The sequence below is a fragment of the Felis catus genome, chromosome C2 (genome assembly GCF_018350175.1).
Source record: "Felis catus isolate Fca126 chromosome C2, F.catus_Fca126_mat1.0, whole genome shotgun sequence".
Classification (NCBI taxonomy): domain Eukaryota; kingdom Metazoa; phylum Chordata; class Mammalia; order Carnivora; family Felidae; genus Felis; species Felis catus.
In genome coordinates, this window is record NC_058376.1 from 12,551,787 (window position 1) to 12,571,842 (window position 20,056).

General features: G+C 42.1%; 1 protein-coding gene across 11 annotated transcripts in view; it reads left to right on the forward strand.

The window, feature by feature from the left end:
* Positions 1–71: 71 nt before the first annotated feature.
* SYNJ1 (synaptojanin 1) overlaps positions 72–20,056 on the forward strand; it is a 90,307-nt gene continuing 70,322 nt past the window's right edge. For all 11 annotated transcript variants that reach the window (XM_023238799.2, XM_023238802.2, XM_045036674.1 and 8 more), the window contains exons 1-2: positions 72–188; positions 1,251–1,396. In XM_023238799.2, the coding sequence (XP_023094567.2) occupies positions 1,273–1,396 (124 nt within the window). In that variant the 5' untranslated portion in view covers positions 72–188; positions 1,251–1,272. The remainder of the gene's footprint in view (positions 189–1,250; positions 1,397–20,056) is intronic.

Sequence of the window (20,056 nt, forward strand, 5' to 3'; positions counted from 1 at the left end):
ACTCGCAGGGAGGTCCGGAGTGGGCGGAGCCTCCCTTCTGACGCCCCGCCTTTCCCCCGAGGGGCGGGCCTTCCGCCCCCGGCCGCGGCGCAATGCGGAAGAGAGGCCTGCTGGAGCGGAAGTGACGCTTCCGGCGGCTGTGGCGGCGGCGGCTGCGGGAGAAGGAGGAGGAGGAGCCGGAGAAAGAGGTGAGCGAGCCGGCGGGGGGCGGGGAGCGGCCGCGGCCAGACCCACCGGCAGCCGGGCGTGCGGGCGGACGCTTCCTGGTCAGCCTCCCCCGCCGCAGCCCGGGCGGGAACGGTGAGGGGCGACCGCGGGCAGCCCAGGCTCGGGAGGGCGGGCGAGGTTGTGAGCAGACTACAGGTTGTGCGGGGCGCTGCGTCGGGCCGGGGGCTGTGGTGACAGCGGCTGTCAGCCTGCCCGCGGGAGAGGAACCAAGTCGGTCTGGGCGCCGGGTCGTCTCTGCTGGCGCATAAAGGGATCGGGCGGCTCGGCGGCTTCGCCCCCCTGGGACGGAGCTGCTTTCCCGGGCGGTCGTCTGCCCGGGATCCCCGAGGATCCCCGGTCGGGTCTGTGTCCCGACTCGTGACTTCTTCCCGGGTGGCCATTCATATTTACGGGCTTCCGCCTGCTGTCTCCCCAGCCGGCGGTGGCCTGCGGCCGGGCGGGAGGTGGCGGTAACCTGTGCCGCTTCCCTTGCCCTTCGCTGCCGCCCCCGGGAGAGCCAGTCGTGTCGTGTCGGATAATCCTTTCCCTCCTCCTGCCCCCTAAGGAGCTTTGAACCGGCCTCGTTAACCTTCCCTCCCACCTCCTCTCCTTCCCCCGCAAAGGGACGGCTTGAAGTTTCCGAATCGGTTCCCTTTCAACGTAGTGACAAATCCTGAAGCAGGAAGCTGATAAACAACTCCGAACGAAATACGCTCAAAATCTTTCCTTTTGGTAAACACAAAGTAAACGGAAACTCATCTTAACCAAACCGTTCGTGGACTTAGAGTGTAATTAAGCCTTGTGTTGTTGCCTTGCCGTGAGAATTGGTAGCTTTTCCTCTGGCTTTTGGGTAAAATTAAGTGACGGCTTATCTTTTGGAATAAACCATTCGCTCCCTTGAGCTCCGTTTGTTTTGTTTGTTTTTTTTTTTTTCCACCCCACCCCCCCCCATCAAAACCTGGCAGGGAGGGACTTCTGGATGCCTTGCAGTCCTTGCTGCAGAAGGAAACGTTAGCTTCATTTGCTTTGCTTGGTTTTCACAGGGCTGCCTCTGAAGAAAGGAGAATGGCGTTCAGCAAAGGATTTCGGATCTATCACAAACTGGATCCTCCACCTCTCAGTCTCATCGTGGAAACCAGGCATAAGGAAGAATGTCTCATGTTCGAGTCTGGGGCCGTAGCTGTGCTTTGTAAGTCATCTGTTATTAGCCCAACTGATCGGTATGCCTCTGTTTTGATTTGAAATTATTCAGATTCAACCATTTTTTTAGAGATGACCCTGACAGCCCCTTCGCTGTATTTGGTGGAGCGGGGTATGCCGTTATTTTCTTTTCATTAAACCTTATTTTAAACGTTCATTTTCTTTTTTTTCCGTCCCCCCCCCCCGCCCCCCCTTGCAGTTTTCTATTGGGGGTCGGGGGCGAAGTGCAAGTTTGGGCACAGGTTTTTGCTTCCTTGGATTCTTTGCCTCCTCCTAAAAGTAAATCTTTCTTTCCAAAGAAATATTGTCACAGTTCGTATCACATCACATCACCCTGTATAGGCTTGCTTGACATTTTTACTGTAATGAGCAGGATTTCTTTTTTTTGGGGGGGGGGGAGGGAGGGGCAGAGGATCCAAAGCAGGCTCTGCGCTGACAGGCTGACAGCAGTGAGCCCTATGGGGGGCTTGAACTCAGGGACCACGAGATCGTGACTTGAGCTGAAGTCCCACACTTAACCCACTGAGCCACCCAGGTGCCCCCGTAATGAACAGGATTTCTTGTGTATCAGTTATAGTAATGAATTCCAAGAGTGTTTATCTAATGTTTTTGGAGTATCTTTGGTGAGGCCCTTACGTTTTTATTGAGAGAATTGTAAACTTCTAGAATTTCATGTGAGATAATGTGATTGATTTCATGTTGTTTTAAAAAATTATTTTGATAAAGAAAAGGACTACTGCCCCACAAGAAAAATAGTAGATTAGTGTGGTCTGGGTTATTTTCTGGGCAAATGGATGAAATTAAAAATAAAAAGACTAATTTGAATATTAATTTTCTTTCTTAATCTAAGATTTTGGCAGAGAACTCCAGGTTGGGGTTACTAGAAATGTGATTCTGTTTTTAAAGTCCTTCTAGTGGTAACTACTTGTTTCTTTGTCATATTTTTGCTTTGTTAGTATTAGTTTAGCTACTGGTCATGTTTTTATAAATTGAAAATAGCGTTTGAAAGTCATGCTTAAAAAAAAGTCCCTAAATATTTTAAACTTTGAAACTTTCTTCAGATTCAGTAAGTGAGCAGCATACATAAGACCCTGCATTTTGCATACAGAGTATTAACCTGTTAAAATGTTAACCTGATCTTAAAACTCTAAAGTAGTAAATTTTATCTTGATTGGAAGAAAGGGTAGTAACATAAAGAAAAGGCTGAATGGGGCGCCTGGGTGGCTCAGTCGGTTAAGCATTCGACTTCAACTCAGGTCACGATCTCGCGGTCCGGGAGTTCAAGCCCCGCGTCGGGCTCTGGGCTGATGGCTCAGAGCCTGGAGCCTGTTTCCGATTCTGTGTCTCCCTCTCTCTCTGCCCCTCCCCCGTTCATGCTCTGCCTCTCTCTGTCTCAAAAATAAATAAACGTTAAAAAAAATTTAAAAAAGAGAAAGAAAAAGAAAAGGCTGAGCAAAGTATAATGTATGAGAATTGTATATATTTTTGGTACATAAAGTAACATGGTTTGAGTGAGCAGGATAGAGCTATTTGTGTTCTAAGAAAACAAGTCTTACCATGGGTTATACTTAGTATGGACTTAATTCCTTCTAACTGTTTTTTATATTTAAATAAACTGATATATAACTTGCTATAGTATTAATTGGCATAGCCTTTTTTTTCAGACAACAAATATAGTTCTTTATACTGATGAATTCTTAATTTAAAATATCTGGGGGGAGGGGCGCCTGGGTGGCGCAGTTGGTTAAGCGTCCGACTTCAGCCAGGTCACCATCTCACGGTCCAGGAGTTCGAGCCCCGCATCGGGCTCTGCGCTGACAGCTCAGAGCCTGGAGCCTGCTTCAGATTCTGTGTCTCCCTCTCTCTCTGCCCCTCCCCCGTTCATGCTCTGTCTCTCTCTGTCCCAAAAATAAATAAAAACGTTAAAAAAATATATAAAATAAAATATCTGGGGGGAAATGGTTTGGTTTTGTCTTGAACTATTTCTCAACTGTTTGTATGTGGTTTTTTTTTGGTGATGTCACCTGATTTTCTAATTTGTCTAAATTTACTTATTTTTTATTTTTTAAAATGTTTGTTTATGGGGCACCAGGGTGGCTCAGTCGGGTAAGCGTCCAACTTTGGCTCAGGTAATGATCTCAGGGTTCATGAGTTTGTGCCCCACCTCAGGCTCTGTGCTGACAGCTTGGAACCTGGAGCCTGTTTCGGATTCTGTGTCTCCCTCTCTCTGCCCCTTCCCTGCTCACGCTCTATTTCTCTCTCTCTCTCAAAACTAAATAAACATTAAAAAAATGTATGTTTATTTAGTTTTGAGAGATAGAGCGTGAGCAGGGGAGGGGCAGGGTGAGAGAGAGAGAGACAGAGAGAGAGAGAGAGAGACAGAGAGAGAGGGAGAAAGAGAATTCTAAGGAGGCTCCCTGTCAGCACAGCCCCACATGGGGCTCGAACTCACAAACTGTGAGATCATGACCTGAGCCAAAATCAACAGTCAGGTATTAACCAACTGAGCCACTTAGGCGCCCCTAATTTGTCTAAAATTTAAATGTTTCTTCAGTTGTGGTTACTGGTGATAATAGGGAGTTGAGTTTTCAGCTACACAGGATGCATTACCCATAGTTACTAGGATTATTGCTTTTATTCTCAGGTAGGAAACCAAAGGATAATCATTCATCCAAACCTCCAGCAGCTTTTATGCCAAAGAATGGTTAAGAAAAAGCAAACTTCCTAAACCGTGCATTTTGGCATTAACATTTTAAGGAAAAGAATATTAAGAATATTGTCTTGGGGCGCCTGGGTGGTGCAGTCGGTTAAGCATCCGACTTCAGCCAGGTCACGATCTCGCGGTCCGGGAGTTCAAGCCCTGCGTCAGGCTCTGGGCTGATGGCTCAGAGCCTGGAGCCTGTTTCCGATTCTGTCTCTCCCTCTCTCTCTGCCCCTCCCCCGTTCATGCTCTGTCTCTCTCTGTCCCAAAAACAAACGTTGAAAAAAAAATTAAAAAAAAAAAATTAAAAAAAAAAAAAAGAATATTGTCTTAACTTTTATTGATTGTATTTCTTTTCATTAGATTTAGACTATATAAGCAATTCTTTTAGAGGGAAAATGAGTTTGAATGTTGCCTTTCCTGGTAAAGGTAGCATAAATGATATATAATTTATTAGATCTGTTATTAGCTTTCCTACAGTAGACTTTAGAGTAATAGCTTGAAATATTTAATGTTAAGAGCTGACAGACCTTTTAGTATATCCTTTGACTTGTAAAATTAATTTGACATTCAGTTTGGAGCAATACCAAGGTGCATGTTGTGCTGTAGAGTGCTCGTTTTTAAAATCTCACATTTCTGAAATGCCTGATGTATCCAGGGAACTGCATTTGGAAGATACTGAGTTGTTCTTTTTCTCTTCAGCAGTCCCAGCCCCTGAATCTCAGTGCAGTCTGCTTATTAATCTGCAAGAAGAATCTTCCAAAATCACGTTCGGTATTAAACCAAAGTGTAACCCCATTTTTCAAGAAGATTAGGTTTGAGTCCTCAACCTGTCCTTCAAGGCCTTCCATAACTTGGCCCCACCCTGTGTGTGCAGCATGGGTGTGGATCTCCTTTGAGGGGAGACTCTTCTGTTTCCACAGTGCTTTCCCAAACTACTGTGCTTGTTCTACCCTTCCTCATGCTGTTCCTGCTACACCCTCTTCCCTAGAATGCTTCTCTCTACCTTTGCACTCGAAGCCTGTCATTCTCGCTCCAATCTTCCTTCCTGAGAATCTGCGCCACCCGCCCACTCCATCTCGTTCTTGTCTCTTCCTTTTCGTCATTTCTCTAGAACTCAGTTCGTATCACGGGATAAACCCTTTTTTATGCGCTGGTTTGTGGTTCTCCACATGCTTGTATGCAGGTGCTCTTTCTAAAAGCAGGTGGTAAAAGTGACCCTTGCGGGCCTCCGTCATGTACCAAAAGTTTATGATTTCTACAGGCTCTAGTTGTCCTGGCTTTGAAGAGTAAAGTTTAAAAAGTTAGACATCTTAGGCAGTACATATCATTGAGGATTGACAATCACTTCGTTGTCTTGGCTTATGCCAGAAATGCCATGAGATACCCAACGTGAAACCTTCCATTTCATATTATTAGCGCAGATCGAAAAATAAGGTGCCAGTGAAAACACAGTAAAAACGGTTTCAGATCATGGATCTTTGAAGGGCCTGAGTGTCCACTAATCCAGCCTCAGGACTCTGTCTTTATGTTGCTAGGCTTTAAAACTTAAATCAGTCATGATGCTATGACTTAATCATTGAACCAGTGGTTTTCAGCCCTGTTTGCATATTTAATCACCTGGCGAGGGGTCATAAATACTGGTTCCCTGGGCTCCAGCCCCCTAGAGATTCTGACGTGATCAGGTTGGGATGATTATTCTGAGCATAGTTTACGTAGGCTTTAGAGTCATAGTTTATATTTCTGTGCTAGATTATGGGATAACTTTTTAGCTTGCACATTTTATCTGAAGTCACCAGGTGGCCAGAATGTTAATGCTATTATTTCCTATCGATATCAATATTATAATAACTAGGTGTATAATATAAATATACTTCTATATATTAAGAAGTAGTTTTCTTGAAACGTTCAGCCTGAACCGTAGTGCTAATGCTCCCATAGCCCTTTTGATGTAGTGCTTTAAGATTATGTGGAACTTCCGTGTCCGGATACTCTACTCTGTAAGGGAAAAACCCATGTCTTGGTAATCTTTGTACCCCTACTGCTTGGTACAGTGTTTCACTCACAGTTACAGAATAAGTGGCTAAAGTAGTGCCGTGGGGGGTGGGCCGGGGTGAGGAGGAGATTAACCTAAGCTAGCTTGCAAAGTTCACAAAAGTTTGAAAGTATGGTACCTTTTTTCTATAAAATTGATTTTTTTTTAATCTTTTAAAGAATTGGTGTTTGACTGAACTGCTGATAGAAAAGACATACAGAAGTTATCAGTCCAGAAAGCTGCTTAATTAAACTAAAATTTGATGTCTGAGGGGCAGTGGTTGAGTGTAGGAAGTAGATTCTCCGTGACTAGTATTCTGTGTCTGGACCAGTGTAAGCAGCAAGTGTGATGGTCAGCAAGTCATAACACATGTTTCCTCGGGAATTAATTCAACAAGAGATTAGAGAGGGATATCTACCAGTTTCGTGTCAGGTTCCGTTTCCCTCTTCTGTCTAGTTACACAGCAGGACTGCCGCAGGTCGCCGGTCTGACTGCTAACATGCTCTGCTCTGAATTCACGAACTGTCTCGTTTTTCAACCCATCTTGTGCTTCAGCAGAGGTAAATACTTTACGGTCATAATTGAGTCCTAAGAAAGAAATGCAGAGGAGGTCAGCACACGGGAAATGAAGGATGATTTCTAGAAACAGAAGTTCTGGATCACCTGTTGAGAAGATGGGATGTAAGGTGGTGAGATAAATTCCTGACTCTTAATAGTAGAGCTTTTGCCCTTTCAGTAAATGCCAGGATAGAAGTAAGGACTCATTGCTTTTATCTGCCTGCTGGTAAGATGATTTTCAGCCTTTCCAAGTCCTTTTGAATCCTGATGGACTCAAATCACGTGCTTCCTAGACAGCAAGGCTGTATCCCTATATGCTGGACCTGGTTTTACCCCAGCTTGTCCATCTGAGTTTCTTCATTTACCTACTTTTTTTTCTTTTATCATGGAACTATGAACCATAAAACTTTAGGACAATATTCTGGAAATCTTTGTCACTGAATGTGGATTACACTGCCTTTTCCGTAAAACTGCGCGCTCTAAAGGAGCGATTATAATGAGATAATAGTTGCCATTTATTGGAAGCTTCCTCTCCCAGTCACAACATCAAGCCAGAGGTTCCTACACTTTATTGTTTTGTGGTGTCTCGTTAAGTTTTTCACAGCACCCCTAGGCCACAGTTCTGTTTACTAAATAATTAGGTCCAAATGTTAAATAGTTCTGTCCTGAGAACTCTGGTACCTATTTGAAAAATAACGCAAGTAAATTGGAAATAATTTCTTTTCCTCCTAAATAACCAGTTATTTACTAATGGGATATGTATGTGCTGTTGAGCATTGAACAGCTTTTCACATCTCAGACTCAGATTGGGCAGCTCCACCCCCGTTTTCCGTTCTGCTTCTGCGGTACTTGCTTTTTATCGGCAGCAACTACCGAAAACCCAGCCTTACAGAGATAGGACCTTATCAAAGGAAGTACATACTCCACTGTTAATACTCTGAACTACCTCAAGCTAATAGTTTGGGCAGTGCAACAGCTGTTGAGGATCTCTGTGTTTCTTTCAATTTAAAATATCCTGCAGCTCTTACGCGAGTTTGTTGAAGCGTCCTAGAGCATGTCAGCATACAGTTTAGGAGATGTGGTGTTAGACAGCCTTTATTTCATTTAATTCCGTGGCTTGTGCTTTTATCTCCCATTTCACGGATGTGGAAACTGAGGCTTGGAGAGGTAAAATAACTGGTCCAACGACACAATCTTACCATTTGATTTTTTCACTTTAATTGTTATTTGCGTTGTTGCGAGGGTGGTGGGTAGTATTTTGGGGGTTGGGGGGTGAAGGGCAAAAACAAGGGAGTGCCAGTAGAAGACTTTAAAGTTAAGTGAAATTGATAGCATTATCTAATGAGGGAAGTGTTAAACTTGCTGGGCTTTTGCCCACAAACTATTGATGTATTAGAGAGGAATCTTGATTTAGAGTTGGGTCATTAAAAATATAAAGTTGCTTTGCTGAGCCAAGTTAAATGTTAGGCTTTAAAATTTTGGACGACGAGTGTAGTAGGTGGTGATGACAGGCGGCCTGCATAGTTGTTGTTTTGTTTTTGTTTTGTTCTTTATAATTGCCAAAGGCTGGCTGTCAGCATGATTGCCCTTTAGATAAGTTGCAGTATCTTACCTCTTTTTAAGAAAAATTTAAGTTGAGGGAGGAAGTGGCTTTTTATAGTTGACTTCTTCTGCCCAGAATGGTGAAATTTAGACTTGTTATATATCACTTTGTGTCAGGGTTGCAAAAATTTATTTTCTTTTTGTAAGTAATTTTGGGAATGTTCCTATTTGATAGAAGAGAAAGTAAATAGCAACTTAAATATCTATGCTTAAAACAAACAAACAACAAAAACCTCACTTTAACCTAACTTTTCCATCCTGGGCCAGATAATAGGATTACTTGTTAATGTTGGGCCAAACCAGTAGTTACTAAGTGCTTTCCTTTCTCTACCACTTAACTTTGCTGAGAGAAAATAAAAGGCAAAGCACAGTGTCTCCCTCGTTGAACAGTAAAACTCCATTATGTGATTTTATTATATAATTTCAGGCCCACCAGGTATTCTGACTTGTCTCATAAAATATAATTAGCCCAAGACTATATCAGGCTTTTCGCTTCTGACCATGATGGTGTAACAGGAGCTGGATTTACCCTCTCACCTTAGGTAACAACAACAAAACGAATAAAAGAAAGAAAGAATTTTCAGACATTGAACAATAGGCGGCATGAGACCCTGGTACTTGAGGGCAGGGAAACAAAGAAGGTGAGCCTGACGATCGCTCTAACTGATCACTCTAGCTTACTGCCTTGAGTGCTTCTGGGCTACAGTAGCAGGGAGATGCACCCCAAGAAAGCCTGGCAGTCTCCCTGATTTGAGGAGACAGAGTAGGGAATTTGTGCAAGCCAAGGCAGTGGGAATGCTCAGGACTGAGTACCAAACAGGAGGTAGCTACACAGAGTCTCAGAGATGTGCACAGGGTTCCACTTGAGATTGCGGCTGATTTGCAGCGCCGGCGTGTGAGGAAACTACCCAAGGCAGGGAAAGAACTACCAAAAAGGAGCAGGAAGAAAAGTTCCTGGACCTCACACAGGGCTGGGAAGAGTTCAGTTCTGAACAGCCAGAACGGGGAAATATTGTAGTACTCTGGGAATTGGGTTGAATACTCAGAAGGGTATATTGCTTCAGTAGTGGGGCCAAGTAGCCCTAGACTAAAGGCCTCTGTGGTCCTATCCGACAAAGCTCAAAACCAAGACCCAAAGGGATCAGATTGTTTCCTATTTAAATAACTTAATTTCCAAAACCCTTCCCTGTATCCTAGAACAGAACAAAGTTTAAGAATACAGGAATTCAAAATATATACCCAGGATTCAACTTTGTAAAATTTACAATGTCTAGCATTCAATTAAAAATTGCTGTACATGCAGGGACACCCAGGTGGCTCAGTCAGTTGAGCATCCGACTGGTAGTTCATGAGTTAGAGTCCTTCATCAGGCTCTGTGATGACAGCTCAGAGCCTGGAGCCTGCTTCGGTTTCTGTGACTCCCTCGCTCTCTGCCCCTCCCCCTGCTCTCACTCTTGCTCTGTCTCTCAAAAATATTAAAAAAATTTTTTTAACTAAAAAAATGACCATATATACAAAGAACTAGGAAAACATCCTCATAGTGAGGAGAAAAGTCAATCTGTAGAAACAGTTGTTAAAATCAATAAACAAGGACATTATAACAGCTCTTATAAATATACTCCATATGTCCAAGAAGCAAAGAATAAACATGTTAAGGAGAGACATGAGAAATGTGAAAGGCCCAAATTAAATTTACAGAAATGAAAATAGCGTTATCTGAAATGAAAAAAAAAATACACTGATGGGGATTAATAGATTAGACACTGCGTAATAAATGATTGCTGAATTTGAAGACCAAATAATAGAAACTACTTAATATGAAACACAGAAAAGACTAGACTACAGAGCCATCAGTAGGTTGGGGAACAAGTTCATATGCGCAATGTATGTGTATAATTGGAAACCTAGGAAGAAGGGGCTGAAGCAGAAAAATATATGAAGAAATAACAGCTGATAATTTTCCAAATTTGATGAAAAGTATAAGTCCACAGATCCAAGAAGCTAAATGAGCCCCAAGCAGAAGAAACATGAAGCCGACTACACCCAAGTATATAAACAAATTGCTTAAAACCAGTGGTATAATACAGCTTTTCTTTGCAATCGGTGCCAACATTTTCAACCATTCTGAGGTGGTAAAGTCTGAATTAGTGCAATTTTATCACTTATGTTTAAACTGTAATTTTGAAAGAAACAAGGAGTAGGGTTGATTAGTGCATTTGGGGTTAGCCTTGTAATTAGAGCGCCAAGAAGTATAGCTTTAAAGATTGCATATCATACTTATATTGGTAACAGTTTATATCTGCTTGAGTTTTTAATATTTGTAAATGAGAATTTGGGTGTTATCTTTTTCTACTAAAATGGATTTTGCAAGGGTAATCCATTGTAGTTCCTCCTGTTATGTCACATAATGTAAGCGATGTGTTCACATTGGAGTACATTTCACAGGCACTAAACTAGTCACATTGTGAATAAATTTGGCATTTGGGGAGAGGGATTAACTCTTCTTGTCAGTTGGACACTCTTAGTTTAGGTTGAAAGATATGCCCTTTAAATTCCTGAATGATTTTGAGATAATCAGTAAAGAAGAGAGAAAACAAAATACTCTTCTTTTTCTTTTTTTCTTTTTTTTAAAATAATTTATTTTTTAATTTACATCCAGGTTAGTTAGCATATAGTACAGCCATGATTTCAGGAGTAGATATTCCTTAATGCCCCTCACGCATTTAGCCCATCCCCCTCCCACAACTCCTCCAACAACCCTGGGTTTGTTCTCTATATTAGTCTCTTCTGTTTTGTCCCCCTCCCTGTTTTTATATTATTTCTGCTTCCCTTCCTTATGTTCATCTGTTTTGTCTCTTAAAGTCCTCATATGAGTGAAGTCATATATTTGCCTTTCTCTGACTAATTTCGCTTAGCATAATGCCCCCTAGTTCCATCTTTGTAGTTGCAAATGGCAAGATTTCATTCTTTTTGATTGCCGAGTAATACCCCATTGTATATATATACCACATCTTCTTTATCCATTCATCCATCCATCAATGGACATTTGGGCGCTTTCCGTACTTGGGCTATTGTTGACAGTGCTGCTATGAATATTGGGGTGCATGTGCCCGTTCGAAACAGCACACCTGTATCCCTTGGATAAATACCTAGTAGTGCAATTGCTGGGCCATAGAGTAGTTCTATTTTTAATTTTTTGAGGAACCTCCATACTGTTTTCCAGAGTGGCTGCACCAGTTGGCATTCCTACCGGCAGTGTAAAAGAGATCCTCTTTTTCTGCATCCTCGCCAACATGTGTTGTTGCCTGAGTTGTTAATGTTAGTCATTCTGACAGGTGTGAGATGATAGCCCATTGTGGTTTTTATTTGTCTTCCCCTGATGATGAGTGATGTTGAGCATTTTTTCATGTGTCTGTTGGCCATCTGGATGTCTTCTTTGAAGTGTCTGTTCATGTCTCTTGCCCATTTCTTCCCTGGATTATTTGTTTTTTTGGGTTTTGAGTTTGATAAATTCTTTATAGATTTTGGATACTAACCCTGTATCTGATGTGTCATTTGCAAATATCTCTTCCTATTCTGTGGGTTGCCTTTTTAGTTTTGCTGATTGTTTCCTTCACTATGTAGAAGCTTTTTAGCTTGATGAGGTCCCAATAGCTCACTTTTGCTTTTGTTTCCCTTGCCTCCAGAGATGTGTTGTGTAAGAAGTTGCTGTGTCCAAAGTCAAAGAGGTTGTTGCCTGCTTTCTCCTCGAGGATTTTGATGGCTTCCTGTTTTACGTTTAGGTCTTTCATCCATTTTGAGTTTATTTTTGCGTATGGTGCAAGAAAGTGGTCCAGGTTCATTCTTCTGCATGTCACTGTCCAGTTTTTCCAACACCATTTGCTGAAAGACTGCGTTTTTTTCCACTGGATATTCTTATCTGCTTTGTCAAAGATAAGTTGGCCATACGTCTGTGGGTCCGTTTCTGGGTTCCCTATTCTGTTCCATTGATCTGAGTGGCTGTTTTTATGCCAGTACCATACTGTCTTGATGATTACAGCTTTCTAACACAGCTTGAAGGCTGGGATTGTGATGCCTCCTGCTTTGGTTTTCTTTTTCAAGATTGCTTTGGCTATTCAGGGTCTTTTCTGTTTCTCTGCAAATTTTAGGATTGTTTGTTCTAGCTCTGTGAAAAATGCTGGTGTTATTTTGATAGGTTGCTCAATATTTATTTTAAAAACTAAATTTATTCATGCATGTAGAAAAATACATAAATCATAAATGTACGACTTGATGAATTATTACAGAGTAAACATATCTATGTTAACACTACCAGGTTGAGCAATCAACATTACTAGCTCTCCAGAAGATTCCCTCACATTCTTCCCCATTATTATCTCTACCGTGATTTGCAAAGATAATCACTACCTGACTTCTTACATCATAGATTCACTTTATCTGGTTTTTAACCTAACATAAATGGAATCACTCAATATGTATTCTGTTGGGTCCGACTTCTTTCAATGTTCTGTACAGGAGATCATCCCTGTTGTAGCCTGCGGCAGTTTTCACTACTCGGTAGTATTCCCTGGTGTGAATATTCCAGTATTCTGTTGACATTTACTTCTAGTTTTTTCTGTTACGAATGACAGAACATCCTTATCCATGTCTTTTGGTGCACATATGTACACATCTCTGTTGGATGTATTTTTATGAATGGAATTGCTGGGTCACAGAGTATGTTGCTTGGAGCATTTTTACCTCCACTCCTTCTGCAGGCGAGCCTATCGTAACTGCCGTTCTCCTCCCAACAATTTTCAGTTAGGTCCTCCCGTTGTAGTCTGTCAGAATTCCATGACAGTATTCAGTGTCATTTATGAGTTTGCATTTGTATGATCACATAATGGCTGTCTTCCTCATAGAAGGTGTTAGGGCACTGACTTTTTTTCCTGTAGAACTTTGCCAGGGTCCTGGTACATAGTCAGCATTCAGGAAATACTTGTTACGTGAATTAGTGAAAGGTTGTTATCGTCTTGAGATGTTGCCAAGATGGGGATTTGTAGTGTAGACACAACATTAATTTGGATAATGTTTTTCAGCTGGAGTTTTAATATTTTAATTATACAAAGAGAACCTTTTCCTTTTAAAATAACTTCTTTTTACTTATGTCTTATAAAGTGGAAAGTGGCTTTTCTGCCAGGTAGTTCTGTGACCTTGGATGAATCAACTAAACTCGAGCTTTTTTCTTCTGAAAATGAGGAGCTTGGTTTGCGCGATCTCCAGGATCCTCTGACCAGAGAGAGGCCCTCTGGTTCTCCACCAGAGTGCTACCTGTATGCAAATGAGCTGACCGCAAACTGCAGTGCGTGCAACCACAAGCAAATTGTGATTCTAGAAAGAGCGGACTAACTTGTAATCTTGTTTTCACATTCTTAAAGACTTTCCTTATTTTGGTCTTCTGTATCAGCTGAAGAAAGACTGTCTGCTGCCCATCTGAAATGTTTGAGCCACAGCGGAATGTTAACATTGGGTAGCAGGCCCTTCATTAGGTAGCTTATTTATTTGGTCTGTAGTATTGTCATTGTCAGAAGTTAGAGACATTTACATTTAAATTTAATCCCCAGAGTACCATTTCAGTTTAAAACAAATGACTGTGAAGTTATCTGGTGATCTTAGTAATAAGCTAATTTTGTTTTTCTGTTGAGCTGGAGAAGTGATCACCGCGCGACAATTATTCTCTGTTGAAGAAGCCCCTGTTTCAAAAAGTTGCAACTCGTGAAAATCAAGATACCGGTGTATGATTATGTCTTAATCTGACTTTCGATAGTCTGATCCAATGCTTCATTATGTGCCTGAAATCCTAATGAGAGAAGGGAGGGTGTAATACGAATAATGCTGAATAATGCCAGTTACAACATATGATACAGTGCTACGAGAGTAAGTCACCCTGGCAAAAGAGGGTGCCAAGTAATGTGAGAGAGGACAGTTGGTATGTTAAATTTTGATAGGGAACAATTGATGGATTTACACCCTTGAGTGTTTTCTGTAGTCTATAAATAGATCATCTCTACAGCTTCTATTTTCATTACTTTCCTGTGGCTTCAGTAGGGAACGTAGGTTAGGCTGCTTTCAGTCCGGAAGGCGTTCAGTGGAAAGAACTTTGAAAGCGTGCTGCGAGGCAAAATAACGAATGAGTTAAGGTGTCTGAGTGGCGTTGTTGCGTATCACTACCTCGTGGCTTAATGTAGGTTTAAATAGTTCTTAACCTCTTCTGTGAAGAGCAAAGGCAAGCTTATTATTTTCCAAGGCCGTTTTCAACAGAGTAGGATATTAAAGCTAAGTTATCTAGGATGAACATAAGGTCAACATTTATGACGGAGTACAGCAATACTTATACCCTTCCCGGGGTCTCCATTCTGGAATTGTCAAGTCTTCTTTTCCAATTTGTTGTATATTTGTCATTTGATGATCTCATGATGGCCTTAGAGTGTGGACTATGGGGCCATTCTAAAGACAGTAGGATTTACTGCCTCCTTTCAAGTTATAAAAGTCTAAATGCCCATTGAACTTTTGACTGATCTACCTCTGGTCTAGGGTAGTTGGAGAAAGTACCTCTCAAATTACTTAGAATTCCAGTAGCCTCCGCTGTCACTGACAGCCCAGAGTTATCTTGTTTTCTCTTCTTTCTGAACTTATCCAGTATGCCAAAGAATGTTGTCAGGATAAACTTTTTTTTTATCATTTTATTTTGGGAAGTATCAACTGTACATCAAAGAAGGGAGAATGGTGTCATTGACTCTCATGTATTTGTCACCCAGCCTCAATGATTATGTCATGGCCGCTTGTGTTTGTCTATATCCCTATCCACTATTTCCCCCTCCCCATTTATTTTGAAGTAAATCCCGGATATCATGTCATTTCATCCTTAAATATTTTCATGAGAATACATGTTTATGGTATGTATTTTATTTTGCTTTAAATTCTATTCTGTGACCTTATTCATGTTCACATATTCACTAGGATTAGAATCAGAGAGGGGTGCCTGGGTGGCTCAGTCGGCTAAGCATCCGACTCCTGGTTTTGGCTCAAGTCATGATCTCATGGTTCGTGAGTTCAAGCCCCTTTTCCGCCTCTGCACTGACAGTGCAGAGCCTGCTTGGGATTCTCTCTCTCCCTCTCTCTAAACCCCTCTCCCGCCTTCTCTCTCTCTCTCTCTCTCTGAAAATAAATAAACATTTAAAAAAATTAAAAAATAGGGGCACCTGGGTGTCTCAGTCTGTTAGGCATCAGACTTCAGCTCAGGTCATGATCTCGTGGTTTGTAAGTTCCAGCCCCGCATTGGGCTCGACTGACATATGGATATGTTTAAAAATATAATCATAGGGGCGCCTGGGTGGCGCAGTCGGTTAAGCGTCCGACTTCAGCCAGGTCACGATCTCGCGGTCCGTGAGTTCGAGCCCCGCGTCAGGCTCTGGGCTGATGGCTCAGAGCCTGGAGCCTGTTTCCGATTCTGTGTCTCCCTCTCTCTCTGCCCCTCCCCCGTTCATGCTCTGTCTCTCTCTGTCCCAAAAAAATAAATAAACGTTGAAAAAAAAATTTTTTTAAATATATATATATAATTATAGATTTATGCCTGAGATAGCTCTGTGTTCCCAGAAAATGATGTTCACATTAGATGGAAAATTAAGAAAAAAATTGAAGGCACAAGCGAAAAGTAGTGTCGAATGTGACAGGGAAGAAGAGTTTTTCTCTTTAAAATAAGCTGTTGAGGGAGTTAGGTACTATTGACCCCTGAGGTGTGAATAGCAGTTAACTTCCAGAGTCAGGCTTTGCCTTACTTTACACGTTTGACAGATGAGCTAAAGGGGTGCAGGCCTCCTTACCTGAGCTGAACTTGCTAAAGGCCTTGATGGGTGGCTAAAAATCGGTAACTTGTAAAAAGAAAGGTTCGTTTTCCTAGCATCTTGTTTGCTTAACAACATCAACATGAACAGGAGAGAGAAAAGAAAACCACAGAGCAGTCTGTTCCCCTCATTGAAAGCACAGTGGATACGTTGAAAGACGGCACTAGCAAGGAGTAACCTGGACTCCTGTTATCAACGTCTCCCCTGAACTTTCATTTCCTCTCATTCTTTCACTCTGTTTTCCTCGGGGCTCTCCATGCATCCTTAATAAACTCCACTAGGGTAAACCGTGTTTAGAAATCGTAGGGCGTCTGGGTGGCTCAGTCAGTTGGGCGTCCAACTTCAGCTCAGGTTGTGATCTCACTGTTTGTGAGTTCGAGCCTCACGTCGGGCTCTGTGCTGACAGCTCAGAGCCTGGAGCTACTTCGGGATACTGTGTCTCCCCTTCTCTCTGCCCCTCCCCCGCTTGCACTCTGTCTCTCTCTCTCTTTCTCTCTTTCTCTCAAAAATAAATAAACTCAAAAAAAAAAAATTAGAAAAAATACACCCTGGCTAGAAATCATGGGGCGCCTTGGTGGCTCAGTCGGTTAAGCATCTATGACTCTTGATTTCGGCTCAGGCCATGGTCTCACAGTCTTGAGATAGAGCCCCACGTTGGGCTCTGCACTGACAGCACAGGACCTGCCTGGGATTCTCTCCCTCCTTGTCTGTCTGTCTGTCTCTCTCTCTCAAAATAAAATCAATAAACTTAAAAAGAAAAAGAAATCAGTTAACGATGCCTGTCTTCCCCCCCCTCCCCACTCCCACCCTCATGCCACCATAAACGTCCAGAGCATTCAGATGCTACTGATGGTAAGGTTAAATGTCTGTCTTTTTATGTATAATTTTAAAACTAACAGAACATTCCCTTTTGTGCTGCAACCTGTCAATTTGTTTTTGTCTGTGAGACGCACACTTAACAGTTGCAGCGTTCGGCATCTCTGGTTAGGTTGGTAATTTGTTGAGATGAAAAGAAATGAGACCATTTCTGTGGCTGTGAGTACACAAGTGAATGCACTATGAAATAATGAGAAGAAAGATTTACTTCCAGCACGATCTCGGGGAAAGCTTTAGGAAGGAAGAGGCATTTTAGTTAGGTATTGGCGGATGGGGAATGTTTGGAAATGCAAAGATGACTCAGGGGTGTTCCAGATGGAAAGAACACTGTGAACAAAGGGGAAGAGGGAAAAGTGTGTGGAGCATACAAGGAGTCACCCATTATTCATTTTTTATTCGTTTTGACTGCGGTGTGGGCTGCAAGGGGAGAGCGTTAGGGAAAAGGAAAGACGGGGATGAATGAGTAAACTATTTGTAAATTCCGTATTTTATCTAAAGATCATATGCATTATTTGAAAGTAGTATGGTTTTTTTATTTTAAATAATCCCTTCTAGTGGAAGATTCTCAAATTGTTTTCTAGAATTAAAAATTAGCAGAGAAATAAGATAATAATTTAAGTCTCTCCCTCTTACCTCATGTATTTCTCTATATTTCATGGGGTTTCATAAAATGAGGGAAAATTTTCCCTGTTAAAAAGTGTATGGTCAGGGGATAACATGGTGCTATAAGAGTTTATCTTTGTGCTGTGTAGACAGAAAAGCCTCTTAATTTAGGAATATGCATGTGTATTTTATAAGCTTATTTTTAATGGTTACATTTATTTTTTTTAATCTTGAAACAATGTCAAACACAGAAAAGCTGAAGTTCACTATAAAGAACTTTCTCTTAATTATCGAGAATAAGTTGTTGACATGACATCCCATCACCCACAAATACCATTACTTATTTCCTAGAATAGCTAAGACTTGCTCCTTCGTAACTACAATATAACAAAAAAAAAGTTAACATCGTACTTCTTTCTAATTCTCAGACTCCGTTCAAGTTCACCAGTTGTCCCAACAACGACTCTTATAGCAAAAGGATCCAGTTCAGATCTGTCATTTTATTGGTTGTCATGCCTCTTCCGTCTCTTTAAATCTGGGAAAGTTCCTCAGTCTTTGATGTGTATGACCTTAAAACTTCTGAAGACGAAGGTCGGCTGTTGTGCGGACTGGGCCTCACTTTGGGTTTGTCTGATGGTTCCTCTTGCTCAGATTCAGGTCACGTATGTTGGCAGGAATATTACGCATGTGCTGCTGTGTTCTTTTCACCGTACCCTGTCAAGGTGCACACAGTTTTGACTTGTCCCAGTACTGCTGGTGAGCACGCTGCTTATTTGTTTAAGGTGCTCTCTGGCAGACTCCTTTTTCTTGTTAACAAGCGTTCCGAGATCAGGTGCTTTGTGAGTATGTAAACATCGCCATTACTCATCACACTTTAACTTTAATCTGTTACTCTTGTCATTTGTTTCAGTGCTCAAATTGTTCCAGATTTCTCTAGTAGAGGTCCCTTCGAGCTGGTTTTGCATTTTTGTGCCATGTCTCCATTAGTCTTTGAGTACTCCCTTTCTGCACAGAATATGTTCCAGGCTCATCTTGTCCCTGCCCTTACCCTGGAATCAGCCATTTCTCTAAGGAGTCCTTACAGTGGAAAATGGTATTAGAAAGCAAGATCTCGGTGCTAGGTATGGCCATTGCTGTTGGGGTACTGCTGATCTCAGGCCCTGTTTGGATGGAGCTAAGGAGAATATGCAGTTAACTATGTGTGGGTATTGATGGTTGTATAACACCCATTTATATCCATGTCTGTCTGTCTAGAAAACTATGAGTTCACAGTGGTAACTTCAATTTCAGTCAGCGCTGCCGTGCCCATTCTGGTCTTCTGTCTTCCCATATTGGCACTCTCGTTCTCTGACAGTGAGGACCCTGGCTCCCATTATCCTGACCATCAGCCACTGTCCTGTTGCCGCTGCGGCCTCCGCCACCACGCCGGTGGCCTCCTCAGCCCACAGGGGCTCCAACACCCTGCCCCTGGGTTCCCTCAGGGCACCCTGCCCTCCCCACCCTGCTCAAGCTCATCCTACCATACCAGGCCACTCCCAACACCTCTGGGTGGACACCACCCTCCTTGCCCCACCCAGACTTATCTTATCACAGGCTGTCCTTCCCCTCAAGTGGATGCCCTCTCTCCCTGCCTCTGGCTTCATATCCATGCACAGCGCCGTTGTTCATGGTCAGCCTGGGCTCTGACAGCCTACAAAAGACCTCCTTCAATTCTGCCCCAGTCCTCGAAGTATATATGGAAGAAGAGGAAAACATCTACAGTACCTTACATAAAGGAAGAAAACACTGTTTTCTCTTAGCAAATTGGAAATGTCTGGAGTTAAAAACACATATGACTTTAAAATTTCATCCACAGATTCATTGAGCATAAAATCTTTGAACTCCTGAGTGCCAGGCACTGAGCTAGGCTGCTGGGGTTTAGTGTAGTGAACTGAACCAAATCCCTCCCCTCATGAAGCTGCGTTCTGTGACTCTGGCTATTTAAGCTTAGACAAGTTAGTAACAAATTGATAACCTCTCTAAGCCTGTTTCCTCATATGTCAAATGGAAATAGTAGTAATTTTGCTCATGGGGCGTTGTGAAAATTGAATAATGCATGCAAAATACCTCTCCCAGTGTTAGATGTCATAGTCATGACAGACAGTATACAGATACCTTGGCTGAAACATCATTCATCACTCTAAAAATTATTTTAAAATTTCATTTAATATTGAGGAGAAAGCAAGAAACTCCTGGGCAGGAAAGTGATATCTACTCTTTCAATTAGCTTTCCTTTCCTTTAGCATACTTTTATCTAATAGGCACTTTAGACTAAATTGTATGCGTGTGTGTGTGTGTGTGTGTGTGTGTGTGTGTGTGTGTCTGTCCTGTTTCCTGAGTCTTAGAATATAA